The following is a 19907-nucleotide window of genomic DNA, read 5'->3' as shown; positions in this document are numbered from 1 at the left end:
TTAGGAAGCTGCCTGCTGATTGGCTACTGAGTTTTGGAGCGACGGTTCAAATCAGTGAGCGCAAAGAACAAGTGAGGGAGTGCAAAGCGATAACTCAGGGAGTGCAAGGAAGAAGTAAGGGAGTGCAAGGAGGAAGTAAGGGAGCGCAAACAATAACTCTGGGAGTGCTAACAACAAATCAGGGAGTGCAAAGAACAAATGAGGGAGCTCAAAGAACAAGTGAGGGAGTGCAAAAACAAATGAGGGAGTGCAAACAATAACTCAGGGAGTGAAAGGAAGAAGTAAGGGAGCGCAAGGAGGAAGTAAGGGAGCGCAAACAATAACGCTGGGAGTGCTAACAACATATCAGGGAGTGCAAAGAACAAATGAGGGAGTGCAAAAAGAACAAGTGAGGGAGTGCAAAAACAAATTAGGGAGTGCAAAGAACAAATGAAGGAGCGCAAACAACAAGTGAGGGAGTGCAAAAAGAACAAGTGAGGAAGTGCAAAGACCAAATAAGGAGTGCAAAGAACAAGTGAGTGAGTGAAAACAACACATGAGGGAGTGCAAAGAACAAACCTCAAAATGATCATCTTATTACCAAAATGATTCTGTTTTAATGATTTCTTTGTTCCGTTAGCGGCAAAATATTCCCATTTAAGAAACTGAAAAAATAATAATCTGAAAACTTGTTTAAATGATTAAATTAACACACACTCAGATTTAGTGGTTCCCAAAAATAGCCCCGACATGATATTTATTGCACGTCTGTTTTCAATGTCTGGTGACCCCACAAGAAGAGACGTGTCAGATTAATGTCACGTGTGCTCAATTAGGGACCACTCATAATCTAATCTGATCTAATCTGTGAATAACATCACTAGATATCCACATACACACACTGGTGATAAACACAGCGGTTTAGGGGTTTATGTCGAGGACAGAGAAGAAACATCACAAATAATCACAAGCAGACGCACAAACACACAAAATACGTGTTTTGCATAACGACGCATGAACGCAGACTCGGCACCTCCTTCCTGTGGGAAGTTCGTCCAGGTGCGGAGTCTGAACCCTGACATCGGGGGGTCAGAGGTCACGGAGTTTGTTTTCCCAGGTTTCGCCCTTATTATTTATTCATGAAACACAGAGAGAGAGAGAGAGAGAGAGAGGGGCAAAGAGAGAGAGAGAGGAATCCCCTCAGTGAGAGAGAGTCCTTTGATGTGGAAAACAAAATCTCTCGTTTTAATCTGCTCCCTAATGGAAGACACATGACGCATCCTGGTGTGTGTGTGTGTGTGTGTGTGGGACAGTAGGAGAGTGAGACAAGATGCCACAGATTAAAGGTACACACACACACACACACACACAGGGATGGACAAAAGAAAATATTAGTAATCGCTCCATGCTGTTTCTCAATTGCTCTCCCTGAGAGGTAATCATACCTTGCAGGGCCTGAGGCCGCTCAGCTGTCCACATGCATTTTACACAAGGAGGACACACACACACACACATATGCACACACACACTCTTGTACTTGCTGCATACTGAGGACCGCCTATAAGTGCTGACAAAGTGAGGACCAGCATTTCCACTTTATAAATCAACACAATTACAAATACCTACTTCATGAACGACATCTACAAAGTACTACTAGGTGCAGTACCCTGAAATGTCTGCAGGTGGAGCCCCAGAGCAAAACGTGTGTGAAACACAAACGGGTTTTTGTACCAAATCGAGGACGTCTGTTAAAAACGTAAACGGAGTATAGCGTGTTTACGACCTCAGGAAGTGATTTCAGTGAAAACAAAGTGAGGACCGGGCCAAAATGTCCCCACTTCGTAAAAATGACCTCACTTTGTTGGTTAAAAATAACCCTCACTGGTCCTCAGTATACTGCAAGTACAAGAACACACACACAGGACCAGGAAAAGGTGCTGACAAAGCATTATCACTTTATAAATCAACACAATTACAAATATCTACTTCATGAACAACATTTATAAAGTACTACTGGGTGCAGTACCATAAAATGTCTGCAGGTGGAGCCCCAGAGCAAAACGTGTGTGGAACACCAGGGCTGGAAAACTGGGTTTTTGTACCAAATTGAGGAAAAAAAACAGAGTATAGCATGTTTACAACCTAAGGAAGTGATTTCAATGAAAACAAAGTGAGGACCGGCAAAAAATGTCCTCACTTTGTAAAAATGACCTCACTTTGTTGGTTAAAAACCCTCACTGGTCCTCAGTATACCGCAAGTACAAGAGCACACACACACACACACACACACACACAGAGATTGTGTTCCTCCTCAGTTCATCCTCAGAACAAAAACATCAGGTGGTTTCACTCAGCCGTCACTCGACACTTGAGCGAGAAAAACACTGTAATCTGAACGTTTGAATACACTAAAAAAAATCACTACTGTCTGACTTTAACGCTCAGTGTTATACACGGTGGCCGCTTTATTAGGTACAGAGTAGATGGTGGGCGGATTAAAAAAAAAGGGCATTTTCATGTTTTTATGTGTTGTGGAGTCAAAATTAGGATTAATTCCACATCACATATAGTGATGCTTGTGCAGAAGTCGCACATTTGACAGTTTTTCTGCTGTTTTTGTTCATAAAAACCCTCGATAGGGGAGCGCAAAGAACAATAAAATAATAATTGTTATTTGCATCTTAAAAAGTGTTGTTTGTGTTTGAAAATATTGACACAAATCTAATTCAATAGTTTTTAGCGACAGCTCAATGAACAGGAAGTAGACGACTTGTTAAGCCCCGCCCCATGGACAGAATACCAACAAAAAAAACAAAACAACAGGGTGCACAAATGCAAAAAAGGCAAAATTCCGGTCATGTCATTGCATACAAATAAAATACAATAATTTGGAATGATTACATTTCATTTTTGTTTGTTCAATTCTTAAAGTGCTGCTTTCTGCTGAAAAAAGTGTTATTTTCATTATTTTGGTTAGAAAATTTTTGAAAAATGAACGTAAATGAAAAAAATTGACAGTTTTTCTTCTCTTTTTGTTCATAAAAAAACGAGCCAAACTAACTTTTTAATGTGACCTATTTCTGAAATTCAATGGTATTTTATTTAAAGAGGGTACTTTCTGGAGTACTTTGTGCTCAGGTGTGTTTATACAGACGGTAATCCTCAGATTATCTAAAGGTTGTGCTGAAAAAAAAGCATATACGATACTATTTGTTGCACCTTTTAACAGAAATTGGGAAAAAAGTGTATTCTAAGAGTTAAATACTTGCTAATTGACATTATTGAATATTTAAATTACTCAGGATGCGAAACAACGATACCGGACTTTAACGTGAAAAGTTATAAAGAGCAGGATTTCTCTGTTTATCCCGCGACGTAGAGAACAAAGGTCAAAGGTCACACAGTCTAAAGTGCATTGAACGTGTAAAGCTAGCGCGATGACATCACGCGTGAGAAGGAAAATCTCGGCGGTTCCCAGCCGTGAGACCTGGACCTGATGCAGACTTCACCGGACTAAAGTTCACCATGTGTGTTTCATACTCTGACTCTTATCTGCACTAACTACAATCTCCTCTCTCTCTCTCCTTTTTCTTTTTCTTGTCTCCCACCCACTTTCTTTATCCCCCTCTCTTTCTCTTTCTTTCATCCTCCTCCTTTCTTTCTCTCAGACTCTGTGGTCGTGGAGACAAGGTCACACACTCCACTCTTGGCAGGCTGCAGTGTGCGGAGCTGTTGCAGGTGCAGGGGATTATATGCTGCTTTGGGAACCAGAGGAGGGAGGGATGGAGGGATGAGGGGAGGGATGGAGGGATGAGGGGAGGGAGGGATGAGGGAAGGAGGGATGGACAATATACAGTAAAATATCACAGTGTATTGCAATGAAAAACACACACGTGAAGTCGATTGTGGTGATTTTCCATGATTTTTAATGAGGGAAAAAATGACCATTATTTCATGTTATGTTACATGATGACACCGTCTAACTCGCCAACATACAGTCCCATTGATTTATTTATATTCAAGTGCCACAAGGGGGCGCCTTCCTTCATCACTAAACTATTCTTGTTTTCCACCCAATGTCAAATGAAGGAAATCATCACAGAAATGTTAAATATTACACATTTTAACTCGTGGATTGAGGAAGAAGTGATTAAATAGCTCCCGTGTGCTGTGACGTCCATTATTTTTTTCGTCGTAAATGAGGCAAGTTGTCCCAATTTTTACGTGAGTGAAATATGGGATTGCCACAAGGGGGCGCTGTCTCTACATTTTACCAGGCATCCCGTAATGTGATGATTTTATTGAAAATTTTTGATTTTGACTTTAAAATTTTGACCTAAGAATATTTTTCTAACCTAATCTTTTTTTTAAAAAAAATAATTTTTGTAAATTTATAAAAAAAAATTTTTTCGTCGAAATTCATTTTTCTAAATTTAAAAAAGTACTGTTTTTTTTTTAAATTTTAAGTTTTGAAAATTATGATTTAAAATTAATGTATTTTGTTGAAAGATAGTTTTTGTAATGCAAGCAAAATGTTTTTGTAAAATTTTCTGTTATTGTAAACATGTTTTTTTTTACAGTGCACTTTTAAAAGTGTTATGATAAGTAATGTTTTGTAACGTCAGCAGCTTATCTTTTTGTTTGTAAAACTTTTTTTGGTCAGAAATGCTTGTGTCATTAGTGACATGTTTACATGTATACAATTTTATTTTGTCAAGACATTTATTTGTATCATTAGTGAAGGTTTAGGTAAGAAATTATAGCAATTTGTTTTTTACATAAAAGTTCCTTTATTTTACAATATTACAATACTGTAAATTGCAAATATTTCGGTCATGACAGCACATTTTCATATTGTCCCGTACCTTGTGTGTGTGTGTAGTTAAGGGGAAGGTGTGTGTTATTTTATGTGGGAGTGTGTGTGTCTGGTTTTTGTGGTCTAATAATGGTAAAGGTTCTTGGATGAGATGTGTAGTTTTTATGAAGTCAGTGTAGAGTTGTACGGCCAACACTTTGACCGTTTATGGCTGAATTAATACGTTACTGTAACTGCGGTTTAGTAATTGCACTTTTTATGAGTTTATTTTTAAATATAAAACTTTTTTTTTAGAGCAGAAAGAGAGAAGGAATTTCACTAAAATGAATGTGTGTGTGTTTGTCTTGTGTAGGTGCGGTAGCTGCGTTTGTCACCACTCCTCTCGACGTGGCGAAGACCAGGATCATGCTCGCAAAGGTACACACACACACATGGAAACGCATGCACGCACATGCACGTGCACACACACACACACACACACACACACACACACACACACACACACACACACACACACACACACACACACAACAAAGCACTGGCAGTGACTTTTAAACAGTGCTGTCAGGTGGTGATGCCTCACAGACGGAGAGCTGTGCAGACAGAGGTAGCACCAGGACAGTAGTGAGACACACACACACACACACACATAATTCAAATCTTAGTCCTAAACTTAACCAGCTCCTCAGAAATGACTTTCTGTCTCATAAAGACCAGGTTTTAGTCTCCAAAAAAAACAACTTCTGGTCCTGACAAGGTCAGTGTTTATGACAGGAAAGGTCCTAAAGAGGTAGTTACACACACACAGACACACACACACATTTATCATCAGCTGTGGACCATGGACAGTGTCGGGGACGACGTGTTTGTGCTCATGGTTTAGGACCAGAGTGAGCGGTCGCTGCTGCTCCAGAGGAATTTCCATCTGGAGGCGACTTGTGACAGAGAAGTGAAGCAGAGCGTCAGTGTTCGCTCGCAACAGAGTGTGTGCGTGTGTGTGTGTGTGTTCTTGTAGTTGCGGCATACTGAGGACCAGTGAGGGTTTTAAACCAACAAAGTGAGGTAATTTTTACGGAGTGAGGACATTTTGGCCGGTCCTCACTTTGTTTTCATTGAAATCACTTCCTTAGGTTGCTATAACATGCTATACTCAATTTGTCAAAAATTTTAATTTCGGACAACTTTTTCTCAAATTTTGGACCATAATTTTTTTTTTCAAATTTTGGACCAAATTCTTTTTTTCAAATTTTGGACCAATTTTTTTTTTTTATTTTGGACCAAATTTTTTTTTTTTAATTTTGGACCAAATTTTTTTTTTCAAATTTTGGGTCAACATTTTTTGTTCAAATTTTGGACCAAAAATTTTGGGTCAATTTTTTTTTTCAAATTTTGGGTCAATTTTTTTTTCAAATTTTTTTCCAAATTTTGGGTCAATTTTTTTTTCAAAATTTGGGTCAACATTTTTTGTTCAAATTTTGGGTCAAATTTTTTTTTTTAATTTTGGGTCAAATTTTTTTTTTTAATTTTGGGTCAAATTTTTTTTTTAATTTTGGTCAAATAGTATAATGTGACGTTTTTGTAAAATGTTGGACCAAAAATTTAAAAAATAAAATAAAATATATATATATATAATATATATATATCTGTCATTTTCAAGCCTTTAATGTGTGCATTTTTGAAAACAATGCCTATCTATCGTTTGTGTCCTGAGTGATTATTTTCAGACACTTGATGACCAGCTGATAAAGGAAAAAGCTCTTTTAAGACTTAATTTCATTGTCAACTGTTTGTTGGTGTTTACCTGAACTGTCAGGTGATATACAGCGTACAATTTTATCTTTAAAACGCCCTTTTCAAACTCAAAAATGTCTTCATATGGATGCTGGAACCACAATGGAAGTCCATGAAAACACCTCCACCCAATAATAACAACAATAATTCCCATTCACCCTCTGTGTACTGTATGTCACGCTGTCCCTCCTCTTCCTCACTCTCTCCACCTCCTTCTGGCTCGCTCTCACTGCAAGTCTGGCTTCCCTCACTCGCTGTGTGTGTGTGTGTGCGTGCTTGTGTGTGTGTTAGCGTGTGTCTGTGTGTGTGTGTACCTGTCTCGGGGTAGACCTCAAGGACAAATTCATGATTCAAGTCTGTCTTTCTCAGGACGTTTTGACTTGTCTTTACAACTTTAGAAGACTTTTTTAAAAGTAAAAGACACTGTTTTAGGGGTTAGGGTGGTAGTTAAAGGTTAAAGGTCAGGGTCAGGCATTGAGTTGTGATGGTTAAAGGCGCCATATGTAAGAATGTGGCCAAAAACGGTTACTACATTCAAATTCAAAATACCGAGGTCTTTTAGGTTTCGTTTTCTGACGTAACTGGCAACCCGTGGTTGCTCGGCAGCTGAGACTCGACCGACTGCAATGATTGGTAGACGACGGCGGTAGGTGGCGCCACATGACGCCAAAACATGATTTCAAAACATAAACGTGATTTGCGGTCTGCAAAATATCTTTTTTTAATGCAAATATTTTGTCTGTACTGTTGTTGTTGGTGAGTTCAGTTTGTTATATGAACATTATTCCTCTGAGTCTCTGTGACATATTAGGAGGATTTTATGGACCAGTTGATTTAGATTTATTACATAATGCACCTTTAAGGTTAGGGAAAGGAACTAGGGAAGGCATCATGTCGATGAGTGTTCTCATTAAGAATGCTGCACAAGAATATGTGTGTGTTTGTGCAAAGGGTAGTGAGTTCAGAGTTACCCCAGTCAGCCTATACACACACACACACACACACACACACACACACACTGTCCTTGGAGAAGACACCGTGTTCCTTCGCCTCCTCCGTCCAAACTAATGAGATACTGGAATTAACGTGGCCCTGCTCCTGGCTCCATCTCCTTGGCTGTAGTTGGAAGCGCTCGGTACAAAAGCTTCCTGTAAACATGTTCTGAAACGCAGCAGCAGCAGCAGCAGCAGCAGCAGCTGTAATTCACCACCAGCAGAGGACTTGGCCAACAGCTGCCTCAGTGCGGCTCAGTTTATAACTTTATAAGGCCAATTTTCTTTCTTTGAATCACTCAGGGCAACAGGTTAGCAATGGGGCGGGCGGCGGGGAAACCCAGCTCCAATTCATTCAGTTAAAATCAATCTTCTTCTTCTTGTGGAGGTGCCTCATGTTTGTCCACTGCATATTGTAGCTGGTGACCAATGAAAACAGACATCCGACGTCACGTCACGTCTGCATCGAGTTACTTAAAAGTGTTCTGGAGGAAAAAGCTACCTCCGAGTCATTTTGGAACTCTTTCAGCGGCTCGTAAGTTAACCGTTGACGTTAACGGACGTCGGCCTCCTCTGAAAACCCACCAGGAAAAAGAACAATAACGACAAAGGACAACCACTGATCGTCGGGAACAGAATCAGAGGACTTATACCGGTAATATTAGTTACCAATCGTGCATATTCTAGCTGGACACCAGTGAAAACAGACGAGTTATTCCCGTGTGTTCCGGAGGTGAAACGCTTGCTCCGAGTGATTTTGGAACTCTTTCGCGACTCGTACGCTAACCTCGGACTCATCTGTCTTCTCGTTTGAAGCACAGACGTAGGCTTCTTCTGGAATTAACAATATATGGAATATCCACTAGATGGCGACTCCCCTGGGCTTCTACTTCTCATAGCAAAGGAACAGAATCAGAGGACTTATACTGGTAAACGGCGTCCTTGTGTCGGGATCTGGTAGGAGTAAGATCGCGGGCTTAGACCAGACCAAACCAAACCCTAAATTGATGCTGACCAGTAATATCAGTTACCAATCATGCGTATTCTAGTTGGTCACCAATGAAAACAGACCACATCAAGTTATTTACGCGTTCTGGAGGTGAAACACTTGCCCCAAGTGATTTTGGAACTCTTTCACGCCTCGTAGTTAACCTCGGACTCATCTGTCTTCTCGTTTGAAGCACAGACGTAGGCTTCTTCTGGAAGCCCACCAGGAATGAACAATATATTGAATAGCCACTAGATGGCCACTCCCCTGAGCTTCTTCTTCTCACAGCAAAGAGCTGAAAGAACCAAACGGAGAACCACTGATCGTCAGGAACAGAATCAGAGGACTTATACCGGTTAACGGCGTCCTTGTGTCGTGATCTGGTAGGACCCAACTATACGCTAGTAAGATCGCGGGCCCTGAAGTGATGCTAACCGGTAATATCAGTTACCAATCAGGCATATTCTAGTTGGTCACCAATGAAAACGGACCGCATCAAGTTATTTACGTGTTCCGGAGCAGAAAAGCTACCTTCAAGTAATTTTACGGCTCGTACGTTAACCACGGACTCATCGGTCTTCTCGTTTGAAGGTTGAAGACGTAGGTTTCTTCTGGAAGCCCACCAGGAATTAACAATATATTGAATAGCCACTAGAGAGCGGCAAAAAACCAACAAATGAGCTTCTACTTCTACTACTCACTTGATGTTCCTCAGCGTAGAGCTGTGGGAACAGGATCAGAGGACTTTGATGCCCTTTAAAGGGCATCCTCGGAGGCCCCAGCTCTTCCTCCTCTCCTAGTAATAAGGTAGTCACAGATTTAGCCCAGCTAGCTTTGCCATCCTGGTAGCGCCGCAAAACTGCAAACTACCCACGGTTTCTTGGCTGTAGGCAGGAACGTCTTGAGCCATCATCCTCCTACTTGATGCAGACACTTTGGGATAATGATGCCCGGTTAAATGTCCTAGCTTATTAGCAGTGGACGAAGAGTTTGGACCTGCCAAACACCAAGGATGGACACAAGGGATGGGTTCTTAGCTCCATCTACTGGATGTTCTCCCTTCTCACTTGTGGATGTTGGCGCCTATGGAGATGACGCCAGTGATAAACCATCACTTACAAGGCGTCCAAGACCACCTTTTTTCAAGCAAACTAAAGTTTGGTTCCTTGGTTCTCACCAGAGATCTTCAATTGCGTTCACGCTGACCCCAAACCAACAGGATCAGAGGTTTAAACGTTCAGCGGTTCGGTTCAGCCGGATTACACCCTTAAAGAAAAGGAACAATTAATGCAAAACAGACAAGGGATTGGGAAAGATGGATGAAGACGATCCGCTGTGGAAACCCCTGAAGGGAGAAGCCAAAAGAAGAAGAAGAGACGTGTCGATATCAGCAAAGACTTTCAGACACGGAGTGGTGACCTCGGGTCATTTGTTGCGTAAAAACCTGTTGACACAAAAAACTCAGTTGTTTGTGTGCAAACCACTCGCTCGACATTCCGCCGTCAATTTCAGCTTCAACTTGTGTTGAAGTTCCTAAAGTTTGGTCCCAAACTATGACGAGTCCAGGCAGGAGAGTGAGAGAAGCAGCGCTGGCCGCTGTTGATGGGTTTTGGACGCGGTTTGTGTTGGACGGCGGGCAGGAATTGTGGGTGTTGGAGCTTGTCACATTAGTTTCCTTCCCACAGCAGCAGAGGAGAAGGTTCTTTCTCTGCCGCCACGGCCAGAATGAAAGAGCGGCGTTGTGCAGGCCGAGGCGCAGACGAGGCGGACGTCCAGGACACAGCTGGACGTGTAAAGCCAACTCCGTGGCAGCGGCAGCAGCAGCGGCAGCAGCGGCCTCACCGCCCTGACTGCAGCGGTGGCAGCAGGCCTGGAACACCACAGCGCCACTGAACGCCTCCCACACTGCTACCGTACAGGCCTGCTCTTTACCTTCAGACTGGCAGGACTCACACTGCCGTCACTGTCAGGATCGCCGCTGTAATACAGTCTGATCTAACTCGACGCACAGAAAATTAAAGTCGTTGTAGACGCGTAAATACAGTTGTTGCTTTAGTCCCGTTAGAGGGCGCTAAAATGACCACTCTCAAATTGACGTTTTTTAAGTGTTTTGACAATCGACCAATCGGTTTCAGTGTTATTTTTAATAATAAAAGCACATTTTCTGAATTCTTTATGTGAATATTTTAAAGTTTCTTTACTCGGTATAACAAAGAAATGAATGAAATCGATAGAACTGTTAGATTAGACCTTTGAGAACATCATCATTATGATGTTCGGGGAAACAATGATCAACAATGATTTTCTCGCCATTTTAGGGACAAACTGACTAATAAATGAATTGAAAAACTAATTAGTATCATGTATAAATTGCGTGCAGTGACACGAGTAGAACCAAATATCGCCGGATTGCGATGTTCGCTCTCGTTAGCTAACGTTTTAGTTAGCGTCACATTTGGTGTGAATGCACCATAAAAGCCAAAAATGCTAAATTAGACGAAAGGTCAATGCATCGATTTGTTTCGAGACGTCACGAGAATTTGGTGTTTGTTTGGTCAAATGGCGCAAAATCAATTATGTGACAAGGTTACTAGCGCTAAAATATTTTTAAATATTTTAGCGCTAGTAACCTTGTTTAAAAACTCCCGATGCATGATGGGATGTCGCAAACATTGCCGTCTCCTGTTTCTCAATGGAGGACAGTAGCTGTATGTGCCCATAGTGAAATCAAACTAAGGCCTTAGTCTGACTAAGACGGACAACTTAGTCTGACTAAGTCGGACAACTTCCAGAGGCATGTATAGTATACATGCAGAGGAGAAATTTTATTTACGTCTGACTCCCCCTCCATAGGTGGCGCCGTATACACGCAAGAACGCCAAGTCCCGACTCTAGTCCGACTAATCGTACACTGTGAATAGCATTGTCCAGGTCTGTTAGTCCGACTAAGACTAGCTTGATTTTAGTCGGACTAACGTGTTTACATGACGTTAAGAAAACCAAATTATGGTCTTAGTCTGACTAAAATCGGACTTTTAACATTCATGTAAAAAACACACTGACTCAAAGATCAAAGGAAGATGGCGGAGCTAAAAGTGACAGGAAGTTGAATTACATGTATAGATCTGTATCATTCCGGTTGTTGATAGTTAGCTTAGCTTTAGCCCGAAGAGAGTCGGCGTGTCGGTGAAACGAGAGTAAACGTCGACGACTTGGCAACAACAAAAGCGAATACGGCGAGTCACGTTATTGTTATTGGCGTTAGTGTTTTCATGTCCGATCGTATGAAACGGCGATGAAAAACATTCGGCGCGACGCACAAATCTCTCATCGTGATTGTTAGACGCTCAGCGAAAGTGAAATATGAACATGTTTTTGTATGTCAGCAGAAGTTACACAGTGTGTGTGTGTGTGTGTGTGTCCGTGTGTGTTTTGGACACGCCGTACCTCCATTCCTTCCTCCCACCATTCCACAGCGGTGAAGGAAAAGAAAACTTTGTCATCATTTCTCAGCCACCTGTCTCCAACAGAAACATCGCGAACGGGGAGGTTGTCGCGTTGTTTTTCCTCCTCCTGAATCTTCTGCTTTTTACGGCTGTCGCGGCTTTCAGCGGACGCCGCTAACCGTTTCCTGTGTGTGGACACACACACACACACACAGGTTACTGCTCCTCCTGATGCAGTTGAGTTTTAACGAAGTCTGGCTGTTTAAAGTCGCAGCAGGGGACAAAGGAAGCAGAGTCGGCAGATTTAAGCCACTTTAGTATAATAAAATCATCGTCAGCTCCAATGTAAGCAATCTAAATAATTAGTTTGCCACTTAATCTCACCCTTGGAAAACCCTCTTTTTTTTTTGACTGGAAACTAACTTTGTTAACGGCTCACTCTCCCACACCAAAGGCCATAGAGAAAATGAGCAATTTTTTTTACGTCACACCACACAGGAGTTGTTGATCGACTGCTGCCTTCGTCAGTGACTTTAAATGTGTTAATTTAAGTCTTTTGTGTATGAAAAACCTGAGGAGCACAAACCACAGTGGAGCAGCAGCTGCTGTAGCTCTGTGAGCTAAACTCACTCGCTTTGGTGTAGGGGAGTGAGCAGCTCACAAAGCGACACAAATTGTGTGTTTTTTGTCATAAAAGGCTGAAATTTACCATCATAATAGTCGGCATCGCCCTGAACAAGGATCCGTTGAAAATTTTTTGCAAACCTCTTAAGGAATAATTTGAATGATTTTTGAAATTTTGAAAATGACCCATTTGCCCTGATGCACTTTGACAGTGAGCTGACTTTCTTCAATAAAACAAAAAGTATCTCGGAATGACTTGAAATTTACCATCATAATAGTCGGCATCGCCCTGAACAAGTATGCGTTGAAAATATTTGTAAAACTCTTAAGGAATAATTTTCATGAATTTTTGAAATTTTGAAAATGACCCATTTACCATGATGCACTTTGACAGTGAGCTGACTTTAGTCTTAAAAACAAAAAGTATCTTGGAATGACTTGAAATTTACTATCATAATAGTCGGCATCGCCCTGAACACGGATCTGTTGAAAATATATGTAAATCTCTTAAGGAATAATTTTAATGCATTTTTGAAATTCAGGAAATTATCCATTTGCCCTGATGCACTTTTACAGTGAGCTGAGTTTCTTCTCAAAAACAAAAAGTATCTCAGAATGACTTGAAATTTACCATCATAATAGTCGGCATCGCCCTAAACAAGGATCCGTTGAAAATATTTGTAAACCTCTTAAGGAATAATTTTAATGAATTTTTGAAATTTTGAAAATGATCCATTTGCCCTGATGCACTTTGACAGTGAGCTGACTTTCTTCTCGAAAACAAAAAGTATCTTGGAATGACTTGAAATTTACCATCATAATAGTCGGCATCGCCCTGAACAACTTTCCGTTGAAAATATTTGCAAACCTCTTAAGGAATAATTTTTAGGAATTTTTGAAATTTTGAAAATGACCCATTTGCCCTGATGCACTTTGACAGTGAGCTGACTTTCTTCTCAAAAACAAAAAGTATCTCGGAATGACTTGAAATTTACCATCATAATAGTCGGCATCACCCTGAACAAGGATCTGTTGAAAATATTTGTAAACCTCTTAAGGAATAATTTTAATGATTTTGTTAAATTCAGGAAATGACCCATTTGCCCTGATGCACTTTGACAGTGAGCTGAGTTTCTTCAAAAAAACAGAAAGTATCTCGGAATGACTTGAAATTTTCTATAATAATAGTCAGAATTTCTCAATGGCCTTTGGTGTAGGGGAGCGAGCTGCTTATAAATGACACAAATTCTGTCATTTTTTTGTTGAGCTAAATGCCAAACATATTATAAAGGTAGTGAGCACTTAAATTAAAGTAGATTTGCTTAGTCAGTGGCTCTTTTTTTGTCCATTCTTTCTCCACCTTGATCTTGCACCTGCATGTACAGTGCAGTCAGACGCTGACTGTGAGTAACTGCCTCATGCAACCTTCAACAAACCACAACTATCCCTTTAAATGTGCTCCCCCCCCCCTCACCACCACCACCACCTCCTCGCTGCTGCCACCTCCCACTCTCACTTGACCCCGTCTGGCCTCCTCCTGCAGCTCTGCCTCTCCTCAGTGATGGATTAAAAACTCTCAGGCCAGCTAAGCCGTATTGTGTAAATAAAAGTGCCAGACTGACGTTTGTGTGTGTGTGTGTGTGTGTGTGGGTGTAACGGTCGGGTGTGAGCTGGTGCCCGAGTGGCTGATGCCGGTGTCACCTGCGCCGACACAGCTGCGCACGATGGGAGACAGGAAGCGGCGGAGACGATCCATCCGTCATCTCACCTCTGTTTTCTCTCTCTCTCTCTCTCCAGGCCGGGTCGAGCACGGCGAGCGGCAACATCCCGGTGGTTCTGGGCGAGGTTTGGAAGAGCCGAGGCCTCACGGGGTGAGTGTTTGTCTTGGTTTTTAAAGGCCAGGTGGGATTTTTCAGGTTCTCTCTGGGAACCAGAACCAGTCTGAGACATGGATGCTCAAAACTCACTCCAGGAAAAACAGTTGTCAGGAGAAAAAAACTGATTTAAACCATTTAACAAAACTTAAATAATCAAATCTGCAACTGCTTATGTTCGTCACTTTATCTCATCGTTTAGAAGCCTTTAAAATGCCCAGAAACTGGTGTTTTGATTGATCCGTGTGTCTAAATATTGAGGTAAATTGTTGGTATTTTTATATATTAGGCAACTGCTGATTATGATTTAATTAATTAAGCCAATTATCCCTTGTATAAGTTTATATCTTGTACAAAAACCTTCATTTAAATCTTTAGATAAATGTATTGACACCATACCTGCAATCCCTTTAATTAGAAAAACTCAAGGTTTTTGATGGTTAGGGTTTGATGTACTGCATCTAAAGTATAATTTATAAATAAATAATAAAATAGTAATCAGAAAACACAAAAAATTAAGCAGATTAATCAATTATGTCAAGCAAAATAAAGAAAAACTATGCATTCGAGAAGGAGCATAGCCCACTTAGCTATATAATATAATTACACAATTAATATGTATAAATACTACATATTAATTGACTACTTGATATTATAAGAGTTAAGCTTTTGTTTAAGATTTTTCTTTTCCTATTGGGTTTAATTACCCATAATCCTTCTTCTTAACTTCTATCCAATATGTTGTATTTTATAAAATGGCAAAAAACAGCAAAACATCATATATAAGTCATCGGCTACTAAGATCAGTATCAATGTTGGCCAAAGAAAAACTCATATTGGTTCTACCTCTGCTACTCATCCTCCTGCACCAAAGTCCATTGAGAAAATCTGCATTTTTAAATTTGCAGCGGACGCAGGAGTTTGTGCTCTGCTGCCTCGTGTGGTAACTTTTTGTCGCTGCTGTAAATCTGAACACGCGATTTCAAACGCCAACGTCACAAAATAAGACATTTAAAGTCACTGACTGAGGCAGCGGTGGATCAACAACGTCTGTGTGCGGTGATGTAAAAATCACTGATTTTCTCTATTTGGGATTTGGTCCAGGGACGTGAAGTCAGTTTCCAGTCAGAAAACATGTTTATTCTTAAGACATCATAGATTATTAAAAGCTTAAAGTCTTCCTCGTGGGGGAAAAAAACCAAACAAATGGCCGCCTTCCACCCGGCGCGTTTAAATCATATTTTACATGATCTGATTTAAATCTGATCCCTCGTTTAATCACGTTAATCGCGTCGCTCTCCGACGTGAATTTACAGCTGCGAGTTAAAAAGCTTTTCCTGCCATCTCGCCCCCCCCCCCCGTACAATCCCGCTGATTGAGGCGCCGCCCCGGGGGGGCCGAGCTGACGGCTTTATTTGAGTGTTTTGATGCGTTTATGATGCGTAGCAGACGGAGAGGGCCAGGTCTAATGGGGCCGCAGAGGCTTCTGCCAGCACTAAAACAAACCCTCAGCACCACAGTAAATAATTGGCCCCGCTTTGTGTAACAAGCCACCGTCATTTAGTTAGGACGCACCTCGGACTAATGCTCGCTCGCTGATTTGGTTTGGGACCGAGCCAAACGCCAGTGGGACGCACAAACACACACACACATAACAAACACTTGTGACGAGCGTCGTTGTTTTGTTTGTGCACCGCGCTGGAATCTAATCAGGGAAGAAATTACGGTAACGCTTTCTTTTACAGTCCCCTAATTACCTGGTATTTAGCTGGTAAATTCATGGTAACACTAAAGTGTTGCTAGGTAATTACCAAGGGTAATAAGATAAGTAAATACAGTGAAACCGTTGCCAAAATACTGGGTAATGTACTCGGTAAGTACAGTAAAACTGTACTGTAAAAGAAAGCCAAGCTTGTTTCCATGTAATTACACACATTTTTAGGGTTAGGTTTGTTAGATTACCCCTTGGGTAAAAAGCTAGTAATTAGGGGACTGTAGGTACCTGCTTATTACCAGTTTATAACCCAATAATACACTTACATTTACCATAGTTTTGCCATAGTTTAGCTGTACATACCTTCTTATTAACAGCAGTAATAACACGCTATAATTAACTATATAGTTACCAGGTAAATGCCCAGTATTTTAGCAACAGTTTCACTGTATTTACTTTCTTATTACCATTGGTAATTACCTAGTAACACTTTGGTGTTACCATGAATTTACCAGGTAAATACCTGGTAATTAGGGGACTGTAAAAGAAAGCGTTACCGAAATTACATTTCCGCGTTTTTTGCGTTTCAAAAACGAGCCAGCGGGGGGATTCTCCTCCGTCCACTTAAAATATCATTAACGGACTCTGCAGCTCGGCTTTTTTCGGCTTCGGAGACGTTTGTTTTTGAGACTCGGTCGGAGGCGACCGAAGCTGCCAAACCCTGGACTCTGCAGATCTCCAGGAGAAAGTCTTTGATCCCATGTGGTCCTCACCTGGACACCACCCTGAGTACACAGTGATGTGGAGTTTTTCCCCCTCTCCTTCATCTCCACCGGCCGACCTCCTGAGTTGAGCGGTACCTCTCTATTTACGGGGGGGGTTTTTCAAACCTCCAGGGCATGGACCGGCACCAGGCCTCGGGCAGGGCCGAACCAGACCACAAACACCTAAGAAAGCAAACCGCCTGCAACGTGTTCTGTTATTCTCCTGTCTCTGATACAAGAGCTCAGAGTTTGCATTGATAGTGACTTAAACCCCTGGAGAAAACCCTTAATCCTGGAGGAAATGTGCCGTCTTAAACAGTAGGTGGCGGTAATCTGTATTCAACATTGGAAAAAAAGGGGGGAAACGACTTTGACGATATCTAGAAACAAGTTGGAAGCTGCTCTGGTGTCGTCAGCCCAAGAATGTAGACGTTAGATTGTCACATCATTTTTTTTGCATCTTCTCATCTTCTTATTGGCTGTCGCTAAGCCATTTTTTTTAATAAAGTCACCTCCCTGTCAAGTTACTGTCCATGGACATGGACTAAAGAAAGCAGATCTCCACAAAAGTGGACTTAAGGAAGCAGCTCTCCACAAACGATGAAAGGAAGCTGATCTTTACGATCATGGACCAAAGGAAACAGATCTCCATGAACGTGAACTTAAGGAAGCAGATCACCAAGAACATGGACTAAAGGAAGCAGATCTACAAGAACATGGACTAAAGGAAGCAGATCTCCACGAATAAGGACTAAAGGAAGCAGATATTCAAGAACATGGACTTAGGAAAGCAGATCTCCATGGACATGGACTAAAGGAAGCAGATCTCCAAGAACATGGACTAAAGGAAGCAGATCTCCAAGAACATGAATTACAGGAAGCAGATCTCCATGGACATCGACTGAAGGAAGCATATCTCCAAGAACATGGACTTAGGAAAGCAGATCTCCAAGAACATAGACTTAGGAAAGCAGATCTCCACAAGCATGGACTAAAGGAAGCAGATCTCCAAGAACATGGACTAAAGGAAGCAGATCTCCACGAACAAGGACTAAAGGAAGCAGATCTCCAAGAACATGGACTTAGGAAAGCAGATCTCCATGGACATGGACTAAAGAAAGCAGATCTCCAAGAACATGGACATAGGAAAGCAGATCTCCACAAACAAGGACTAAAGGAAGCAGATCTCCAAGAACATGGACTAAGGAAAGCAGATCTCCAAGAACATGGACTAAGGAAAGCAGATCTCCAAGAACATGGACTTAGGAAAGCAGATCTCCATAAGCATGGACTAAAGGAAGCAGATCTCCACAAACATGGACTAAAGGAAGCAGATCTCCACAAACATGGACTAAAGGAAGCAGATCTCCAAGAACATGGACTTAGGAAAGCAGATCTCCATGGACAAGGACTAAAGGAAGCAGATCTCCAAGAACATGGACTTAGGAAAGCAGATCTCCATGGACAAGGACTAAAGGAAGCAGATCTCCATGGACATGGATTAAAGAAATCAGATCTCCATGGACATGGACTAAAGAAATCAGATCTTCATGGACATGGACTAAAGAAATCAGATCTCCAAGAACATGGACTAAAAGAAGCAGATCTCCACAAACACGGACTAAGAAAAGCAGATCTCCATGATCATGGACTAAGGAAAGCAGATCTCCATGGACGTCGACTAAAGGAAGCATATCTCCAAGAACATGGACTTAGGAAAGCAGATCTCCACAAACACGGACCAAAGAAAGCAGATCTCCAAGAACATGGACTAAGGGAAGCAGATCTCCACAAACGTGGATTAAAGAAAGCAGAGCTCCAAGAACATGGGCTAAAGAAAGTAGATATTCACGAACATGGACAGCAAAGTATGACCCAGCAGAGTGACCTCCTGTAAAAACTCTTCGTCTCCTCTGTAACCAGAGAAGGTGGAGAAAGGAGATGAGAGAATGAGCTGCAGAGACAAAGGAGAGAGAGAGTAGAAAGTGAAAGGGTGGAGGCGGTGGAGGTGGCTGTAGTTCCACAGCGCCAAAGGCCTGCTGGTTGCGCTGGTGCATGCCTGATACAAATTGCTGTAGCTTTAAAGCTGTAATTATGGTAATGGGCCCAATTGCAGTGTAGTGAAGCTCTAAAGTGCTTCCATGTGTGCGCCGTGCCCCAGAGACCCCTGGTAACCACTCCACAACCTCCACCCCCACAATAACCTGCACTACAACCAAACCCTGCACCCGCAGTCGTGTCAAAACACGGCCTGATCGGCAGCACGTTCCTCCAGGCCGTGTTTCAGCCTCTGGCCTCAACCGTGACGGCAGAAAAGTAAACAAATGACATGTTTGTAGCAAATATGTGCAACAACTAAAGCAGCGTCTGTGTCTGGTGGTTTGCGGTCGACCTTTAATGGGTGGTGTTTTTTTTACGGCGGCCGCGACCTTGGCTTTTTCAGCGCAGGAAGTTAAATTTAGAAAAAGTGAGAAGTGAGAAGCCCACGCAATTCAAATATATAAAAAGTGGAGTCAGCGATGACACGGCGATGAGCAACGCTCTCCTCTCGACCCCATCTGCTTCCAGGCGAGAAGCCGTTTTCCTTTTTTTTAGCGGATGTTCTTTTTTATTGCAAATCAATTTCCTGCCTTTTAATGATAAAAAGCCAGATTCCAAACTGAAGGAGGAATTCCTTCCTTCCTTCCTTAATATTTGTTGCAGCTGCTCGAAGGGGAAACAACAAACCAGAAACAAATGGGAACTCTAAACATGCCTAACCATGCTCCGGAGAACGGACCACAGCTACTTAAAGTTAATCGTTCATGCTTTTTTGATTGTGGTTGCATGAGGTTCTGACCCAACCACAGAGGCATGAAAACATGGAATTTAACCACCTAGAATGAGTTTATCTCACTGTTAGAGGCCTTTTCTGTCTGG

General features: G+C 41.8%; 1 protein-coding gene across 1 annotated transcript in view; it reads left to right on the top strand.

Annotated features, from left to right (window-relative positions):
- Positions 1 to 19907, top strand: part of slc25a26 (solute carrier family 25 member 26) — an 88480-nt gene that overhangs the window by 60997 nt on the left and 7576 nt on the right. Inside the window, exons 7-9 of the mRNA XM_083907981.1 lie at positions 3648 to 3717; positions 5148 to 5212; positions 14434 to 14507. Coding sequence (XP_083764107.1) covers positions 3648 to 3717; positions 5148 to 5212; positions 14434 to 14507 — 209 coding nt within the window. The remainder of the gene's footprint in view (positions 1 to 3647; positions 3718 to 5147; positions 5213 to 14433; positions 14508 to 19907) is intronic.

Source organism: Microchirus variegatus (genome assembly GCF_963457635.1).
Source record: "Microchirus variegatus genome assembly, chromosome: 21".
NCBI classification, from domain to species: domain Eukaryota; kingdom Metazoa; phylum Chordata; class Actinopteri; order Pleuronectiformes; family Soleidae; genus Microchirus; species Microchirus variegatus.
This window is presented reverse-complemented; position numbering and strand designations above follow the sequence as displayed.